This window comes from Felis catus, chromosome B3 (assembly GCF_018350175.1).
Source record: "Felis catus isolate Fca126 chromosome B3, F.catus_Fca126_mat1.0, whole genome shotgun sequence".
Lineage (NCBI taxonomy): Eukaryota > Metazoa > Chordata > Mammalia > Carnivora > Felidae > Felis > Felis catus.
The window spans coordinates 108,387,513-108,408,298 of NC_058373.1; the positions used below are offsets into that span (position 1 = coordinate 108,387,513).

The following is a 20,786-nucleotide window of genomic DNA, read 5'->3' on the forward strand; positions in this document are numbered from 1 at the left end:
AAAGCAGTGGAATAAAAGCACCATCTTCTGTGCCTCAAAGCCGCACTTTTACAGTCCTTGTTTGCTTTGCTAATTAAGAGACTTTCACAAATCCCTCTTGACCCAAATGTGTAAAATGTTGCATGTTGTTTTGACTCTCCTAATAGCTTTTGTTTGGCACATTCTGAATTTATAAGGTCAAGTGTAATTAGCTCCAGATATCCAAGCCTCCATTGGGAATAATGTCAAGGAGCAGCGTGTCTCAAAACCTACTTAAAAATCTCTGACATTTTTGCATCTTTCAAAAAATGTTTAAACCTCTAAATTGGCCTTGATTTTGAAAGGGTAAATAGGGAGAGGTTTGAGGGAGTAATTGGGATGAGTCAGATACTTTGACTCAAGGTTGAGAGTAAAGGAACCCTTTTAGAGGAACCTGACATAGTTGTGTTTTAAGATCAATATACATGCCTACCACGTGGAGCCAGACCTCTGGCTTTCATGCCTACCACAGTTTGACCCCATGTAATCTTCCCTTGATGTGCCATAATTACCAAGTGGAATGCCTAGTGCAGATGGCCTCCCATGCTTCAATGCACAGCCCTTCTGGGTAGGGACGCTATGCAGTGGAGTGATGTGGGCACGTAAGTGGGTGGAAACTTTCTAATGTGTCACAATAATAACGATGCAGAATCCTTTTGCTGTTCAACTTCCCCTGGAACTTCAGCCCACGCAGCAGCCTACTTGGTTCACAGTCCTATGTGAATGCTAGACAATTAGCAGCTGATAATGAAGAATGCCATGGGAACCAGTGGGAAAATAATAGCTTACTCCAAGGATATAATGAAATGAAATTAGCACAGACAGTAAAACAGACAATTTATGCTGGTGCTTTTTTTTTTCTTTTTTCCTTTTTTTTTTTTTGTAATTAAAAAGAACCAGTAAATGCTTCTAGTAGAGAAATATGAGAATCGATTAGAATCCCATCTGTTTTGGAAAGGGGTTCTATTCAGAAATTAATTCCAGAGAAATTTCTATTTTTCTACTGAGGAACTAGAATAGGTAAAAGGCACCTATTTTATTTGAATACAATGATAATTTTGTTCAGTGTTGTTACCTAAGTGGTTGCATGTGGTCTGAACTTTAGACAGGGATACTAATGCCAGATAATTGATTTTACCGTTATATTATCTGAAATGTCAGTAGATTTTCAGTGTTCTCAGCTAATTTTTAGTAACAAAGTGAACTTGTATCTCTGTGGATGGATAGACAAAAACACATTGTTTGAGAAATTGGGCATTTAAAGGACCCTTAAATCTTCTTCCTATTTCTGGATTTCTCATATGCTGCTTAGTCCTTGAGCATAAAGCTCTGCATACTACTTTTTGGGGTCAAAAGCTATACTCAGTTTACCTGTGACCTTGTTTGCTGTCTTTCCTGGGAGGCTTTCAAGTCCTCAGGTGGATGGATGCCTGGAGAAGGATGTAGACATGCTCAGGCAATCCTGAATTCTTTTTTAAATTTACTTTTATAGAGATATTATGAAGTTTAATGAAGTCTTTACAATAATCTTTAAAAAATATTTAACTGTACTAGACTTCAGGGAAAAAATTTTTTGAGGGTATTGGATTGGTAAAAAACAATTTTGTTAAAATTCCAGTCTCACTGTGTGGGCAGTCTTCTGTGAGTTGAAAATAAAGAAGTTATAAACAAATCAAAATTATATTTCACTCCAAATGCTTTCCAAATGCATTTGTTTTGGAGATTTGAAGAAAGTTGGCTATCTTTCTTCTGATATTTTGTCTGCCTGAAGTAGACTTGTCTCTCAATTTCTCTCATTTATAGAAATATTCTCTTTTTACTTGAAAGCTAAATTGCCTCACTGATTCAACAACTATTCCACCAAAATGATATACATGTATTTTCTCTGATGTTTCAACATGACATGCTTTAATTGGACATATGTTCCTAATTTTATCATATAATTATATTAAATTCCATTGTGTTAAAGTTATAATGAGCGATATCCATGCTGATTGATTTTATTTGGCGAATGACATATAAATTGTACAATGCCCATATATTGCTCAGTTAAGTCCAGCAATATGAGCATGCCATTAAAAATCCAACAATCCAAAATGTTGGCTGTAACCTTCTAAACCATCAACATTATCTAATTCCCTTTGCTTCTTTTTCAATCCTCTCCCTCATCTGGGAGGATGTGGGAAAATGGAGAGGTTGGAGACAGTGGAGAATAGTTGAAGTGTTTAGGGAAAATCAGACAAGTGGAAAGAATCTCAAAGGTTCCCTTCATGGACCGATTAGTGTACTTCATCTACTTTCTTCATTAAATGCTGCTTCTGAGCTAACCATCTGAGCATTAAGGGAAAGGAAAGCAAGCTTGCTGATAATTCTTGGCTTCTAGAAGTGTGTGTGTGTGTGTGTGTGTGTGTGTGTGTGTGTGTGTGTGTTAATGCTATGGGAGAATTAACATTTTAAGCACGTAAAGCAGACAGGTTAGGTTACATAATTCTCAGAAGGAGATGGACACATTTCAACACACATTTATTATTATATTAAAGATAGCACCCCATGTATACCCCAAATGCTGTGTTCTCGACTGTTTGAAAAATGATTGGTTGCTAGTGACTCCATATGTTGCTATGTTTTATTTTGGAACATGTTAAAATCTCACTTAGGTTTCATTAAGCCATTTTTTGAAAGGTCTATTTTTTTCCTTCCAAAGAATTTGTTTGAGTATGTAGTTAACATATCCTTGTTAGCTATTACCAGGAAGAAAATTTAAGTGGAACTACCCATTTTTCTTTAAATATATATATTTTAAATATTTTAATAAATATTTTATATTTCATAGTCCTAGAAATTTTTAGAAAAATGATTGACTATCCATTAAGGTTGTTGAGGTTATAATAACTAGACCTAAATTTAGACACCGGAAAAATAATATGCTAAGCATCAAAGACTTCGTTCTGTTGTTGTTGTTAGTAGTAGAAGCATTACCAAAGGAAAAAAAGAAAATTAAAGGCCCCAGTTTAAGTTGTTCTATGCTAATTTTTAAAAGCAATTTATTTAATTTTGTAGTTGGTTGTAAAAACACAGGTAATGATACAAATGAGTCTAATTGTACAGATATTTTAAATTTGTGCACTGAGGGGCACCTGGATGGCTCAATCAGTTGAGTGTCCGACTTCAGCTCAGGTCATGATCTCATGGTCTGTGGGTTCAAGCCCCATGTAGGGCTGTGTGCTGACAGCTTAGAGCCTGGAGCCTGCTTCGGATTCTGTGTCTCCCTCTCTCTGCACATGCCCCGCTCACACTTTGTCTCTCTCTCTCTCTCTCTCTCTCTCAAAAATAAATAAACCTTAAAAAAATTTTAAAAAATAAATAATTTTTTGCACTGAAGTAGCTGTATATGGAGTTGGCACACTGGTGTCCAACTCTTAAAAGTTTTTCATTTCTTACCTTCTTTTTGGTAGTTGCAAGGAAAGTCTGAGCATAAACTATAGGTCAAAGCCCTCAACTCTTATTGTGCCAAAATTGCCTTTGAAAACATCTCCTTGTTTTGCAAAGCTGCTGATATCTAACACAATAGCTCTTATTGTCACCTCCGTGCCCTAGAATCCTGGCTTGGGTCAATGTTACTGGTACACACCTGTGCTGTACTCAGTTTACCTCTACTCTGACCTTGTTCTCTGTCTTTCCTGGGAGGCTTCTCAAGTCTTTAGGTGGATGGATGCCTGGAGAAGGATGTAGCTATGCTCAGGCATCCTGAATTCTCTTTTGAATTTACTTTTATAGAGATAAAATTGACACATACTAATGTGTAAGTTTAAGGTATACAACATGTTGATTTGATACATTTATGTGTTGCGATATGATTACCACTGTGCTGTTGGCTGACCCACCTATTATGTCACATAGTTATCATTTTTTTTGTGATAGGAACAATTAATATTAGACTCTTAGCAGCTTTGAAGTTTATTAATAGTACTGATTGTCTATAATCACTATGCTGTACATTAGGTTAATCCCAGAATTCTAAGGTGAACAAGCTTAGGCTCAAGCCAGGGATGATGACCATGCTTGAGAACATCATAAAAACAATTTCAAAGTCATGCTGCCTTTTACAGGGATGAATGAAATTGAAATTATATCTCTGAAAAGAGTATTTTTAGGTTGATAGATACTCAAAGATGGTCGGGTTGTATAAGTGAGTAGAGTTTAAGATTTACGTCAGTCTTTCCTCATGTTTTTAATGAGATTCCTCATGTTTCTCAGACTGATGCCAAGGGAGTTTATTCTTGAGAAATTATAACTTTATTTTTAAATGATTTCTATTGTCATTGCTCAGTTAACTCTGAACCCCCCCCTTACCATTTTGTTAAATAAGCTTTCAGCTTCCTCTCATCTTATTTCTAGCTCTTGTGAGTCAAATGGCTGCAACTGGTTAGCCTTTTTTTAACCTCTTCAACAACGGTGGAATGAAATTTAAAAACATCTAGTGACTGTGTGACATGCAGAGACTTCCCTATTTATGTCACTGTATGATCTATCTTCTTCTTGAACCATTGTTTGAAAATCAGCAGATGGGGCTATCCAGTGGGATGTGAGAGATATGTCTAACTTTAAGGAAGTTTTCAATATAAACTATGTGACCGAACTTCATAGCCATCTGATTTCCAATTTAGTAATTACTGGAATAATTAGATGAGTTACTTTGCAGATGGCACTTAAGTTTCCTGACATATGTGCCCTTGTCATCTATAGCAGATGATACATGTAATGCTTGTTCTTCACTATAGCATTTGTATATATGGGATGCAAAATGACTTCAAGCTTCCCTGCCAAAGTCTCTAATTTTGTTTAGATCCAAATGTAGCATCAAGCCCTCCTTGGCTTATATTGATATAGCTGTTGGCTTGCTGTGTTCAGTGTTACACATTGAGGGTAGAACTGTGCTGACTCCAGTTCTCATAACCTATAATATTGAAACTTTATTTTTAATTCTACATATCGAAGAATAAAATTACAGAATGTTTAAACATGAAGAAAGTCACTTTCAAACCAAATCAAATAAAATTATTATAATTTTTTTCATATTTCCTTCCAGTCTTCATTAAAATGATATATTTGCAATTTAAACTTTTTGAGATAAAATCCATATTCCATAAAATTCACACCCTTTTAAGGTGGAGGATTCAGTAGTTTTTAGTATATTCACAAAGTTGCACAATCATTATCACCATCCAATTACAGAATAATTTCATTATCTCAAAAAGAAAACCCCTACCCATTTGTAGTCACCCCTCAATTCTCCCTCACCTCACCTCCTGGTCACAGCTAATATACTTCCTTCTGTCTCTGTGGATTTACCTATTCTGGACATTTCATTTAATGGACTCATACAATATGTGGTCTTTTGTATCTGACTTCTTTCAATTAGCATAATGTTTTCAGTGTTCATCTATGTTGCAGCATGTATCAAAAGTTCATTTTTTATTGTAGAATATTTAATTGTATGGCTCTATCACATTTTGTGTATTTATCAGTTGATGGACATTTGGGCCATTTCTACTTTTTGGCTATTATGAATAATGTTATTAACATTCATGAATATGTTTTTGTGTGAGCATATATTTTCAATTCTCTTGGTTATATACCTAGAAGTGGAATTGCTAGATTATGATTAGAATTTTAAACCACTTTTTAAAAGGACAGTTTGTGTGCAACTCTGGTGAAGCAACTCTTACAAGACTGGGGTCGCTGCCAACTTCTTAGCTATTGCTATGATTCCCTACTTATGTAGAAAGCACATAAGCTAACCTACAGTTTAACATAGCATTTGGCTAGCAGCCCCTCATGCACCTGTTCAGCCTTCCCACTGATCACCCATAAACACATAGAAAAAGTGAAATTAGAATTGCTAGATTCTGGGAGGAGCATGAACTCTGTTGAAATAACCAAATTTGCCAAACTAAGCTTTCTCTCTGCTTTAGCTACATTTGTGCTTATTCCTAGTTTTCTCCACCATTCAACTTGAAAGGAGGGAAAAAGACAGTTTCTTCCCCTCATCTGCCACTGACTCAAATATTCAGAGTTTACAGTAGTGAGTATAGTATAGTGGTTAAGAGCAAACTTTCACCTATTTACTTGAGTGAAAATGTGTAGCCTATATTTAGGAAGATCTATCAGAATGCAGGAGAAAAAAAACAAAGAGGAAGAAAACATTAAAGTTGGTAGCCAAAGAAATACCCAGTTTAATATAGAAACAAGAACAGTCGGAACAGAAGAAATTACCAAAGACATAATTGAAGAAAACTCTCCTAAGCTTTACAAAAGCCATAGATATTTTGGTGGAAAAGCTGGTTCCAGGAAAAAAAAAATCAACAGAAGATATACACAAAAAAGCATATTCTGGTAAAATTTTTGCGTTAAAAGTTTCTAGAAACTTTTCGGCCAAAACATTCTGTTGCTCATACAAAAAGTAACAAAAAGTAAGCTGCAGCATCATACTTACTCGTAAACATTAAAGATTAAAAGATAATGGAGCAGGGGCGCCTGGGTGGCTCAGTTGGTTAAGCGTCTGACTTCGGCTCAGGTCATGATCTCACAGTCTGCAAGTTTGAGCCCCACGTCGGGCTCTGTGCTGACAGCTCGGAGCCTGGAGCCTGCTTCAGATTCTGTGTCCCCCTCTCTCTCTGCCCCTCCCCCACTCATGCTCTGTCTCTCTCTCTCTCTCTCTGTCTCTCTCTCAAAAATAAATAAACATTAAAAAAATTTAAAAAGATAATGGAGCAATGTCTAAACAGTTTTTAGGAAAAAAAATACTGACACCTACCTTAGAATTTTCATAGTTAGCTCATTGCCACAAGTATTATTACTAACAAAAATATTTTCATCTCCAAAAAACCGTTATTTTGAAGAACACAAGAGTGTTATTCCCCCTTCTTTTGCATCTTTGGAGATTATATTGAATAATCTCTTCATGTTTTTTCCATTTTGGAATATGTGAGTGTTTTTATATTAAATGCATTAATATCAGCATGTGAAATAGTATTTCAGTGGTGGTAAAAATAGTTAAGAAAAAATTTGTAAGAAAAATCCAAAATGCTGGCAGTGATGAGTGGTAAGATTCAAAATGACCATTTTTTACATCTCCCATTATTATCAACATTTTCTACTACATGAATGAATTGTTTTTTCTTTAACATCTCTAAAAATAATAGAAATTTTATCCAATAAAAATATTTTATGAACCAAGAAGGTAAAATCAATACAGACAATTTAGTATTTTCCCAGTAGTCAAAATGACTGGAAGGAAGTACAGAAAATCTTAACAATGGTTTTCTTAATTTTTTCTGTATTTTGCAGATTTTATGTAATGAACCTCATGTTGCTTTCTAATGGAAAAATATACCTTTTTCAAAAATAAAGATTTAGTTTTATTAATGAATGACTTTGGGTACAAGTGTTTCTGCTTATGAATGATAGATGAACTCTCTTTTTTCCTAAGGCTGAATGTTATGTAAATCATGTTCTGTGTTTAGTGGTACTGACCCACTTGAGGTATATCTTTACTTTCCAGAAGTTTTTATTGATAGGTATATTCATCAATGTACTGAACACAGATGAGTTCAACATTTATTCACGTATTAAATATTTATTGAGTACCTAACCTATGTTAGCTGCTGAGAGTGCAATGAGAAATTAAAGCATAGCCCTTATTCTTATGAAGTTATGTCTTACTTGAAAACTGTTGAAAAGCTTTTAGGGGTGCAGTGGGTGGGAACACACAGTAGAAGCATCTAGCCTGGTTAAGAGGAACAAGAAAGGATTTCAGAAGAAGTGCAGTATCAGAATTAGCCAGAAGAGAGATAAGCATTTGTCCCACACAGTTGAAATAACCTATCCAAAGGTCTGAAGGTGAGCTAGGTTTGGGAGACCAGATATAGATGAATACACTGGCAATAAAAAGTTTGATGTTGGGGAGTGATGAGTGATAAAGGCTGAAATCAGTAGCTATGTCATAAATGGACTCATAAACCAAGGCAATAAATTCAAATTTTGTGCTTTGGGTAATGGGAAGCCATTGGAGGGTATATTAGTTTCCTGGCAGTCCCATGACATATTACCAGAAAATTTATGGCTTAAAACAACAGCAATTTATGATCTCTAAGTTTTTGATGCCAGAAGTCCAAAATCAAGATGTCAGCAGGGTTGGTTTCTCTGGAATCTCTGGGGGAGAATCTGTTCCCTGACTCTGCCCTAGCCTCTGATAGCTGTTGGAAACCTTGGTATTGCTAATCTAGAGGTTTCATGACTCCAGTCTCTGCCCCTGTGTTCACATGGCTTTCTTCCCTCTGTCTTTTCCTAGTCAGTCTTTTGTAGGGACACTTACATTGAATTCACAGCCTACCCTTATCCAGCATGATCTCATCTCAAGATCCTATACTAATTACATCTGCAAAGACCTTTATTTCAAATTAGGTCACATTCTGAAATTTGAGGTGGATGTATCTTTTGGGGGCCACAATTTAACCAACTATAGAAGGTTTTAGGAGGGCAGGTGAAGAAATTAGACTTACATTTCAGGAGGATTTCCCTGGCTACTGTGTGAAGGGATTTGAGAGGGTAATTCTTGGTCCATGGAGATCAATGGGGGACTGTGTAAAGGATGCAAGTGGTTTCAGAGGAAAGAAAGTGGAGAACAGTACAAGAAATACTCAGAAGATGGTTGTAGAGGGGAAAAGCGAGAGGGCTGTGGTTGAGGAGCCCATGGTGAAGAGAGGTTTTTAAAGGTTGGGAGATACTTGATGCACTAAAAAAAATGTTTATCTTATTTTTGAGAGAGAGAGAGCATAGGTGCATGTGAGCAGGGGAGGGGCAGAGACCTAGAATCCCAAGCAGGCTCCACACTCTCAGCACAGAGCCTGATGTAGGGCTCAAACTCACAAACAGTGAGATCATGACCTGAGCCGAAATCAAGAATAGGATGCTTAACTGACTAAGCCACTCAGGCGCATTGATGCATTTTTAATGCAGGTGAGAAAGATGCTGTATATACAAGGGGAAGTAGCTGAAAATACAGAAGCGAGGGGCAAAAATATAGGGATTATTGTTTTGACGAAAGGGAGAGAGATGGGGTCCAGAGAACAGACTGCATACAAAGCAATACATGCATTCCATATTTGACTGCTCCTAGATATATTTTTTAAATTAAAGTTTAGTTAATGCAAATGTTACATTAGTTTCAGGTGTACAGCATAGAGATTCGACAAGTTTATACATTATGTCATACTCACCACAAGTGTAGCTACCATCTGTCACCATACAATGCTATTATAATACCACTGAATATATTCCTTAGCCTGTACCTTTCATCCCCATGATTTATACACTCCATAGCTGGAAACCTGTATCCCTCTCTGCCTTTCACACATTTTGCCCAGCCCCTCCCATCTGGTACCCATCAATCCTTTGTATTTATGAGTTTGTTTCTGCTTTTTTTTTTTGTAGATTCCATACCTAAGTGAAATCATATGGTATTTGTCTTTCTCAGTCTGTCTTACTTTACTTAGCATACTACCCTCTAGGTCCCTCCATGTTGTTCTAAATGACAGGGCCTCATTCTTTTTTATGGCTGAGTAATGTTCCATTGTGTATGTACACCATATTCTCTTTATCCATTTATGTATTGATGGGCAGTTAGGTTGCTTCCATATCTTGGCTATTGTAAATAATGCTGCAATAAGCATAGAGGTGCATATCTCTTTTCAAATCACTGCTCCTAGATATATTAACAGCTCTGTAAAGATGAAAGTGGTGATGTTGGGGCAGATGGTTGCTCCTGTTTGAGAACTCACTACGTGTCAGGTGCCACGCTGATTATTTTCCGTGGGTTACCACATTTAATCCTTGATATAGCTGTCTTTATTATCTCCTTTTATTGCTTAGGAAACTGAAGCACAGAGAGGTTAAATAATTTGCCCAAGGCCACTTGTGGTAGAGTGTGATTTCCTCACAGGCAGCGTAACTACAGAACCCACACCACTAAGCACTACTACCTATGCTGCCTCTGAAGAGAGGGGAGACGATGAATATGCACATACTTTCCTCATGTTATGTGCTGGCTTTGATTGCAGACACTATCATTTTGCAGACTACCAAGCTATTATCTCGCCTGCCATTTTTTGTTTTGTTCTTTCATCGGCTTGCCACTAGGTTAGTTCAGTGAGGCAGTACCACTTATTTTCTTGATCTTTTCATGGCATCGGACCTAGTTTGAATCATCCTTTCTGTGTTTGTCTGGATGGTAGGGTGAGGTAAATATCATCCCTTCATATTATTAGTCTACAGATTAAACCTGCCCAGGGATTAAAGCTGCTTTTAGGAGACTCATTTTCATAAGCTTTCACAGATACCCAACTCCCTTGAATAACTCTTATTGACACCTGCTCTGTAATTAATTCCTTAATACCAGTTGATTTCTGGATTTCTTTACCGAGAGAAGTCTTGGCTCAAATGTCATTTCTTTAGAGGAGTCTTTCCTCAATCCTGAATTAGTTCTGGTCTCCCTGCTATATGCACCCCAGAGCTGAACTCAAAGGTTGGGATTCTTTAAGGTATACTAGGTAGCACTTAACCAAAGTTAAGTAACACTCAGGATATTTTGATGAGGAGGAGGAGAAGGCAGAAGATGGAATTTAAGTTTTTAGAATTCTAAAATATTAGTAGTCAAAATATACTTCTAATTTCTTACATGGATGGCATGGATGAGGAATTTTCTTGTCACCATTGATGATGATAATCATCATATTACATAGTTGGATTTGTAAAAATATATCCAGGAAATGACTTTTTCTCCAGTTGCGAATATTGATAAGTGCAGATGTCTGGAAGTTTGTCTCAAGTGATTATTTTTTAAGCTTTAGGCAGCTGTGTTTTTAAGGGACTTGCTTTTATAACACTGATCAACCATTTCCAACTCAACCCATTTGACAGATGTCTCTCTTACAGTTTGTGTTTTGAAACTGAATATTAGTCTGAGGATAGGAACAAGAGGAGTTCTATTCCAGATGGAAGAGAGCACATGTGCAAAAGTATACAGGTCTGTCATCCGAAGAGCCAGCCTAGCAGGATGTACCAGACAACAGTCTTTTCCCTTTCTCTGTACACAGTCCTGGGGATGCCAGCAAGTGTGAAAACTTGTAGAGTATTTGCCACTCTAATTAACAAACATAAACCTTAATCAGTTGATAGAACTAAAAGTTGGTTTACTTTAATAGTGATGATTTTTTTTTCTTTTGTGTTCTTTTGCCAGTTCCTCCTGAAGCCATTGGCTTCTTATCTGCAGTTGGTGTCTTTATTGTTCTTCTGGTTGTCCTCTTCCTCTTCATCAATAAGAAGATATATTTAGAAAAAATAGGACTTCCGTGCCTGGAACAACGAGGGAAAAGGAAGCACTCTAAAGACAAGATTGGGATCCGTGAGGGACTGGGTAAGGATGATGTTTCACATTCTCTCGAGCTTGACGACTTGCTGTGGTTTGGGTCGGTGGGGGGAATGTCACTGTTTCCAGGATAGGCCCCATTAAGAAATCACATGTGAGCTGTTTGGCCACTGCTGTGGTAGACATGATGAATGGATATTACTAAAAAAATACATTAGTCTTATGAAAGTAATGCCCTCCTTCGTGTTTGAAGAGTAGATGGGAAAAGGCTGACCACCACTTCCTGTCATCTTAGCTTTTTAGATGTTTGTGTTGAGTTTCCCTCTGACTAATGCTTGACCAAAAAATAGTTTTTCACTGACAAGAGCCTTGATATGTTTTAGTCTCATTATATTGGAACAGTGTTGACCTTTCAGTTCAGTTGGATGTTTTTGACTTTTGTTGCTCAGTACCATTTCCCACCCCATATGGCAACACTTTTCCAAAGGTGGTTTTTACTCCTTAAGCTCACCGAATCTAGTACATCATTTACTAACAGCCTTCAATTTGTTGGAGGAAAATAACATACTTAAAGAAATAATTGGCTTCCTGTTCTTAAAGGACATATTTTATTTTCAATTGCTGAAGTGTAGAACTTTGTGGTACAGGAGGTTACCACAGAGTGACGGTTATCATCACACAGGAGCCAGACATTTAAAGATAATGCTCTTATCTTACAGGTAACAACTTTGCTCTCTCTCTCCCTCTTTCTTTTTTTTCTTTTTTCTTTTTTTGTAAATCAGTCTAATTTTCACTTCCTCCCATGACCCATATGGGGCATGATGTCACTGAGGGAGGAACAATCTCATTTTTTTGAGCAGGGACAAGGCCTTGAGAAACACACAGTCCTACCTCCTGGGCATGTGTGAAGGGAGCGTGGACCAAGGAATATACTCAACTTATTGATATGGCAGCTTTTGCAGCCGTGGTTCAGCCTTATTGGTCTAAGAAAAGGCATATTCAGAGATAAATGTGTATTAACTATCTACTGCTTCATAATAAATATCCCAAAGTATGAGCACCTAAAACAATAAATATTTATTATTATGCAGTTTCTGAAGTTCACAAATTTGAGATTGGTTTAGTGGATAGTTATAGATCAGGGTCTCTCATGAGGCTGCTGTTAGAATGTCAGCTGCGGTCATGTAAAGGCGTGACTAAGGCTGATGGACTCGCTTCCAGGATGGCAGGAGGGCCCAGTTTCTATCCACATGAAACCCTCCATAGGGCAATTGGACTATATTTATGACATGGCAGCTGGCTTCCCTGAGTAGGAGATCCAAGAGAAGGGAGCAAGAAAGAAGCTCAGTTCCTTTTAGGACTGAGTCTGGGAAGTCCTACATTGTCACTTCCACCATATGCTAGTGATTTACTACTTTGTGCTTAGAGTCTGCACTCAAGGGAAGGGAAATTATGCTCCACTTTTGAAGGGAAGAGTATCAAAGAGTGTGTGCACGTATTTTTATAATCATAGGAGATAACGTCGGGGGTGTAAATTGCAGATCTGGAAATCTGTTTGGCATTGCTGCTGTTGTAGCCTTATTTTTTGAATACCACTTGGGACATCTGACTCATCTTCTGAAAATAGAATGAAATATTTTAAATAGAGTTTGTCAGGTGAAATCTGGGACTTACAAATGGTTTAACCATTACTATCCCAGCCAGGGCATAGACGTATAAGATAAATAGACTTCTACTTGGTCATGGGGTGGTATGGAGGTAAGATTCATAGTGATTCCACCTTTCCCCTTAAACAGCTGGTGGCCACTAGTTGTGTGACCTGGCGAATTATGGAGCCATTCTTTTTTTTTTTTTCTTTTCAAATTTATTTTATTTTTAAATGCTTATTTACTTTGAGAGAGAAAGAGAAAGAAAAAAAGAATGAGCTGGGGAGGGGTGGGGGGCGGGTAGAGGGTGTGAAGCGGGCTCTATGCTGACAGCAGAGAGCCCAATGTGGGGCTCAAATTCACAAACCATGAGACCATGACCTGAGCCAATGTCGGAAGTTCAACTGATTCACCCACCCAGGTGCCCCAAACTTATTTCTTTTGAGAGAAAGAGAGAAAGCACGCATGCAAGCAGGGGAGGGGAAGAAAGAAAGAGAGAGAGAGAATCCAAGAAATCTCCCATCAGTGCAGATCCCGATAGGGGGCTCAGTCCCACCAACCAAGAGATCATGACCTGAGCTGAAATCCAGAGTTGGACACTTAACCAACTGAGCCACCCACGTCACCCCTGGAACCATTCTAAACTTCAATTTCCTCATACAGTGTGGAGGTTCCTCAAAAAATTAAAAATAGACCTACCCTATCAGCCAGCAATAGCACTGCTAGGAATTTACCCAAGGGATACAGGAGTACTGATGCATAGGGGCACTTGTACCCCAATGTTTATAGCAGCACTCTCAACAATAGCCAAATTACGGAAAGAGCCGAAATGTCCATCAACTGATGAATGGATAAAAAATTGTGGTTTATACACACAATGGAGTACTATGTGGCAATGAGAAAGAATGAAATACGGCCCTTTGTAGCAACATGGATGGAACTGGAGAGTGTGATGCTAAGTGAAATAAGCCATACAGAGAAAGACAGATACCATATGGTTTCACTCTTATGTGGATTCTGAGAAACTTAACAGGAACCCATGGGGGAGGGGAAGGAAAAAAAAAAGAGGTTAGAGTGGAAGAGAGCCAAGGCGTAAGAGACTCTTAAAAACTGAGAACAAACTGAGGGTTGATGGGGGGTGGGAGGGAGGGGAGGGTGTGTGATGGGTATTGAGGAGGGCACCTTTTGGGGTGAGCACTGGGTGTTGTATGGAAACCAATTTGACAATAAACTTCATATATTGAAAAAAAATTAAAAAAAATTGTTAGAGATTAGCACAATGTGAAAGCAAAAAAAAAAAAAAAACAAAAAACTTCAATTTCCTCATCTCTATATTGGCATAGTCAATAAATGTTCTATAGGGTTGATCCAGATAAATGAATTACTTTTGTAAAGGTACCAGCATGGTGCCTATGGTGAAAGTCCTAGTAGAACCATAGCTGTGCAGTGTTAGCAAAATACGAATCACAGTAATGGCATCTAGGAATGACATCACCCACAAACACATCACATTCATCGCTTAAACTGGGAGATTAAAATTGGTGAGGTTTTCTCCTTTGCAAACTATAATGGGTACAAAGAACTAAGGTTAGAGCTATTTAAGATTTTTGTCCTGTTTGACATGTTATCTGAGTATTTTAGAGACAATTATGAATTATACTTGCAAATAAGTTGAAGTTTGAAGATAATGTTGAAACAATAACAATAAAGCATGAACTAGGAGCTGTCAGCTGAAGAAACGCTGAGAAATCCATGTCTCAAACTCAGAGTGGGTTCATAAAAAGGGAGCTTTAAAAATAGTTTAATTAGGAGACTCTCCAAATTATGTCTAAGAACCATACACCTTCATTATGACATTTCTCCCTTTAAAAGTTTAATTATCAATAAAAAAGTCTAATTATCACTGATCAAAAGTCTTTTTGAAAAATGTAGTTCTAGCCCAGATTTTATTTAGCATTGATATTTGCCTTAATTATCATCCTCAGAGCACTGCTTTCTCAGTGAAATTGGGATATTCTTAACATAATTTGACAAATGTAAAGAAGTAAGGAAGGCAGCCTGATGTGGTGGAAAGATGCACAGTAAAGGCAGCCAGAGCTTAGTTTCGTCCTAATTAGCTGTGATATTTTGGGAATCTCGCTTCACCTCTCTGGGCCTTAAATCTTCATTTTCAAATTGATGAGTCTGGACTAGGTTTCTCTCAATTTCTATTGTGCAGTCCTGACGGATTCTTAGGGTTACTATAGCAATTTCTTCTCTTGGTCTCAGTCTATGAATGGGTGAGACCTAATAAAAATGATTAAAAATCAACTAGAGCATCCCACTCTTAGATTGAACCATATGAAATTGCCATTTTTACGGATCAAAAAATGGCTGAATATCTGCAACCTACTCATTGTATTCTAATATACATAAAGTTCTGAAAAATAAAATAATTATTTTCATTTGTGTGGTAATATCATGGAGGCAGGACTGACAATCTATTTTCTGAAACCATCATGCACAATAACTTACCTGACAAAAATGCTTTCTTTTAGGCTATAAAGTTTTCAAATTTCAAAGAAATTTATACCTATGGTTCTATCTGGATTTAGGTATCAGGAGAAAGAAACTGTTAACTGTTTCTTCCTAATAACACAGATAGTAGTAATAATTAGACAGTGATAATTAATAGCTATCATTTACTTAGCATTAATATTGCCATGCACCTGCTAAGTATGTTACATGCATTACTTTTCTTTATACAAAGAATGTGTGTTGTTTGGGGAAAGGGTGGATGCTAGTTGGAACAAAAGAGGCATTGTCCAGCTTTGAGGTAAAAACTTGATTAAAAATAAAATTCCAATACTGAGATAATAGTTTTTAAAGAAGCCCGGCCTTGCAAGAGAGAAAGGGAGAGAGGAATTTTGTTTTTTTGTTTCTTTATAGATCAAAGGCACCATTTAGAAGTTGGAGCAAAGAACAAACAGAGAGTTACTGGAGGGGTTTTGGGAGGGGGAATGGGCTAAATGGGTAAGGGGCATTAAGGAATCTACTCCTGAAATCATTGTTGCACTATATGCTAACTAACTTGGATGTAAATTTAAAAAATAAAATAAAAAATAAACAAACATTTAAAAAAAGAAAGTTGGAGCAAAGAGCTTTAGTTTAAGAGGCACAATGTAAGAAGGGATAGAGGATATGCTATGTGGAGAGTTAGTCCCAGCTCATGGCTTGGAAAGATGGCAGGGAAAGAGAGACAGAGGGCTTGAGACATTGTATGGACCCTGAGAAGGGTGGTGGATGTGGGTGTTGGAGTACTTGAGGTGAGATTAGAATCCAACATGGCCTGAGGAGGAGGCAGAAAGCAGCGTGCCTTGTGTTTCCCATTTAGAACTGTGGTAGGAGACTGCCTCCCATGTGTCCCATGTGGGCCAAGGGCGGCTGCAACAGGTAAAGCATAGTGGTGGGACTGGAAGGAGAAAGAACTTAAGAAGACTCCCAGGTAGTTCCTCAAGTGAGCATTTCACAGCATGGGATTTAGAAATTTGTGCATGGCCCTGTGGGTAGGAGAAGATAGCAGAGGGATGAGAATCCATTAGCCTAGCAGGGAACTGTTGCAACTTGGGGTGAGGCAGGACTGTATTAGAGGCTGGGGGTGAGCTACCTGGAGCCTACTGCAATCAGGGCCTGCTTCATGGGCATGCACCCATGCCTAGAAGGAATTCTGTGCTTGGTTTAATGCTCTGATATTGCCATTTAAAAATTCTTAATGATTTGTAAGCCAAGGTTTTTGTGTTCTCACTTTGCATTGGGTCTTACAAATTTTTTAGTTCATGTTGCCTGAAATTATCACCAGGAAGTACTGCAGATATGAAAACGTCACAGGGAAAGCTATAGGGATAGAAGCCAATTTCTCTGGAAGTCAGGTGAGCCAGGGCGGGGAATGGCACATCATGGTAAATAAGTTTACACCTATGCTCCCTGATATATTGGAAAAAGAAGGTGGGAGTGGAAATCCCAAACACTGGGTACTTATCCAAAATGAAGTTGACTGAATTACTTTCAGTGGCCAACCTGAAGTTTTGTTTCTTGACACTGAACATGGGGTGGGGGGGAGGTGCACAGAGAAAGACAGGAGTGCCATGAGACAACATGAAGACAAGCGTCTGTACATTTAGGCAAAGCTGGTGCTCACCTAGTGCTCAGCAGTAAAGCTGAGTATCAGCGGGAGCTCAGAAACAAGGTGGTTCAAATGTGGCAATTTCTCCCTGCCAGCTGAGAAGAAGGCCCAGTTGACTGGTCCCTCCCCAAGACCACCCTCACCTCTTTATCTGAAGCTAAATGGTTAGCTTCTGGCCCAGCAGGGGCCTCCCAGCTATGCCATTTCCTTCTGCTTGAGATGTGATGGCTGCTGTTGTCAAATATTTCTTATTTCATTTCTGCATTTAGGTTATTTAGGTCAGAATATGTTCAAGTACAACTTTCTCAGTCTACAATTCAATAAACAGATCCTATTATCTCCATTTTGTTGATGAAGAAACTGAAGTTCAGAGAGACATTTTTCCTCCCCAAGCTGTTAAGTGGCAGAGCTGGGACTCTTGTTCAAGAGCACCTTATGCTGGTGGCCCAGACCTTACTTTTTTCCACCCACCTAATCTTCCCAATTCAGTCCATTATTTCATGCTTTTGAACTTCTGGGATGTGAAAAAAATAAGGGAAAGGAGGTTTTTGGTTTCTTGTGGCTGCCATACAAAATGTCACGAACTTGGTGTCTTATAACAACATGAATTTACTTTTGGTACCATTCTGGAGACCAAAATTTTAAAATCAGGGTGTCAGCAGGTCCATACTCTCCTAGCTCCAACCTCCTTCTCCATCTTCACATTGCCTTTGTTTGTGTCTCTGCTGTTTCATTGTCATTGGATTTAGGTTTTATCCTGATAATATAGGAATATCTCATCTAAAGATCATTAACTACATCTGCAAAGACCCTCCCAACATTTGTGGGTTCCAAGGATTAGGACATGGGCATATCTTTTTTGTGGGGGACACCGTTCAGCCGCTACAAGGGGGAGGATGTGGAAGCATCACCTGGAAATGGTTTTTAACCATTCCAGATTATGAGAGTTGATGAAGAATTGAATGCAGGATTCTCTTTTCTCCATTTTCCTCAGTGATATTCCACATGTCCCATCTGGGGTTAGAATGATTCTTACAAAGAGATACAACAAAAGCTTATCAAGTGTTTATGATATGGATTGTGATATCCATCAGGGTGCTTTCCAACTGAAAGCCCATTTGAACTACACTGGGTCTCAATCCTGGAAAACTTAAAAAAACAAAACAAATCAAAACCCAAATCCTACTGCAAACTAATTAAATCATAATAGAGAGCAACAGTGGCAGTGGCGGAACAAACTATATAGCTTTAAAAAGAATACTAGGTGACCTAAAAGTGCAGGCAGGGTGGAGTACCATTGATGGATGCAGGGTAGGCTTATGGCTAATTTCCTCTTTCAGGTCAGGAAGGATAGTATGTGAGCAGAGTGGTCTTTTTGTATATTAATATAATTTATTGTCAAATTGGTTTCCATACAACACCCAGTGCTCATCCAACAAGTGCCCTCCTCATCCCCATCACCCGTTTTCCCCTCTCCCCTACCCCCATCCTCCCTCATTTTGTTCTCTGTATGTATTTATTTATTTATTTATTTATTTATATTTTAATTACGAAATTTATTGTCAAATTGGTTTCCATACAACACCCAGTGCTCATCCAACAAGTGCCCTCCTCATCCCCATCACCCGTTTTCCCCTCTCCCCTACCCCCATCCTCTCTCATTTTATTCTCTGTATTTATTTATTTATTTATTTATTTATTTATTTATTTTTATTTTAATTATGAAATTTATTGTCAAATTGGTTTCCATACAACACCCAGTGCTCATCCCAACAGGTGCCCTCAATACTCATGTTCTCTGTATTTAACAGTCTTTATGGTTTGCCTCCCTCCCTCTCTGTTTGTTAACTATTTTTTTCCCTTCCCTTCTCAAGTTAAGTTTCTCAAGATCCACATATGAGTGAAAATATATGGTATCTGTCATTCTATGACTTATTTCACTCAGCATAATACCTTCCATTTCCATCCACATTGCTGCAAATGGCATGATTTCATTCTTTCTCATTGCCAAGTAGTATTCCATTGTATATATAAACTACATCTTCTTTATCCATTCATCAGTTGATAGACATTTAGGCTCTTTCCATACTTTGGCTATTGTTGAAAGTGCTGCTGTAAACATTGGGGTACATGTGCCCTTATAAATCAGCACTCCTGTATCCCTAGCAGTGCTATTGCTGGGTCATAAGGTAGTTCTATTTTTAATTTTTTGAGGAACCTCCACACTGTTTTCCAGAGCGGCTGCACCAGTTTGCATTCCCACCAGCAGTGCAAGAGGGTTCTCATTTCTCCACATCCTCGCTAGCATCTGTAGTTTCCTGATTTGTTCATTTTAGTCCCTCTGACAGGTGTGAGGTGGTATCTCAGTGTAGCTTTGATTTGTATTTCCCTGATGATGAGTGATGTTAAACATCTTTTCATGTGGCAGTTGGCCATCTGGATGTCTTCTTTGGAAAAGTGGCTATTCATATCTTCTGCCCGTTTCTTCACTGGATTATTTGTTTTTTTGGGTGTTGAGTTTGGTAAGTTCTTTATAGATTTTTGGATACTAGCCCTTTATTCGATATATCATTTGCAAATATCTTTTCCCATTCCATCAGTTGCCTTTTAGTTTTGTTGATTGTTTCCTTTGCGGTGCAGAAGCTTTTTATTTGATGAGGTCCCAATAGTTCATTTTGCTTTTAATTCCCTTGCCTTTGGAGATGTGTCGAGTAAGAAATTGCTGCAGCTGAGGTCACCCACAAATGTATGGCCAACTAATCTTTGACAAAGCAGGAAAGAGCATCCAATGGAAAAAAAGACAATTTCTTTAGCAAATGGTGCTGGGAGAACTGGACAGCAACATGCAGACGGTTGAAACTAGACCACTTTTTTACACCATTCACAAAAATAAACCCAAAATGGATGAAAGAGCTAAATGTGAGACAGGAAACCATCAACACCCTGGAGGAGAAAGCAGGCAACAACCTCTTCAACCTGAGCAGAGTATTAACACTGGCCAAATACACCCATCCTTCTGCCCCCAAGGTATCGAAACAGTTCTAACTTGGTCATTAAGAAAGCTTTTCCTTTATGATAGCTTCCCTTTCCAAAGCTCCATGAATACCATGACACAACCAACAGTTTACTTCTGTATGTAGATTAAAAAAATAAGACAGGTGCCTGGGTAGCTCGGTTATTTAAGTGTCCAACTTTGGCTCAGGTCATGATCTTGTGCTTTGTGAGTTCAGGCCCTGCCTCAGGGGCTCTGTGCTGACAGCTCAGAACCTGGAGCCTGTTTCAGATTCTGTGTCTCCTTCTCTCTCTGCTCCTCCCCCCCTTTGGCTGTCTCTCTCTCTCTCTCTCTCTCTCTCTCTCTTTATCCATTCATCAGTTGATAGACATTTAGGCTCTTTCCATACTTTGGCTAAAATGAATAAACATTAAAAAAATAAGATATTTAGAAGAAGTACCTACTTTATAAGATTATTCAGTTTCCAAATTATAATCAATTTCAATTCATATTCAAGGTTCTGAAAGTTTTATAATTTTT

General features: G+C 38.1%; 1 protein-coding gene across 6 annotated transcripts in view; it reads left to right on the forward strand.

Annotated features, from left to right (window-relative positions):
• SYT16 (synaptotagmin 16) overlaps positions 1-20,786 on the forward strand; it is a 251,894-nt gene that overhangs the window by 117,139 nt on the left and 113,969 nt on the right. For all 6 annotated transcript variants that reach the window (XM_023255753.2, XM_023255752.2, XM_023255751.2 and 3 more), the window contains exon 2: positions 11,318-11,494. In XM_023255753.2, coding sequence (XP_023111521.2) covers positions 11,318-11,494 — 177 coding nt within the window. The remainder of the gene's footprint in view (positions 1-11,317; positions 11,495-20,786) is intronic.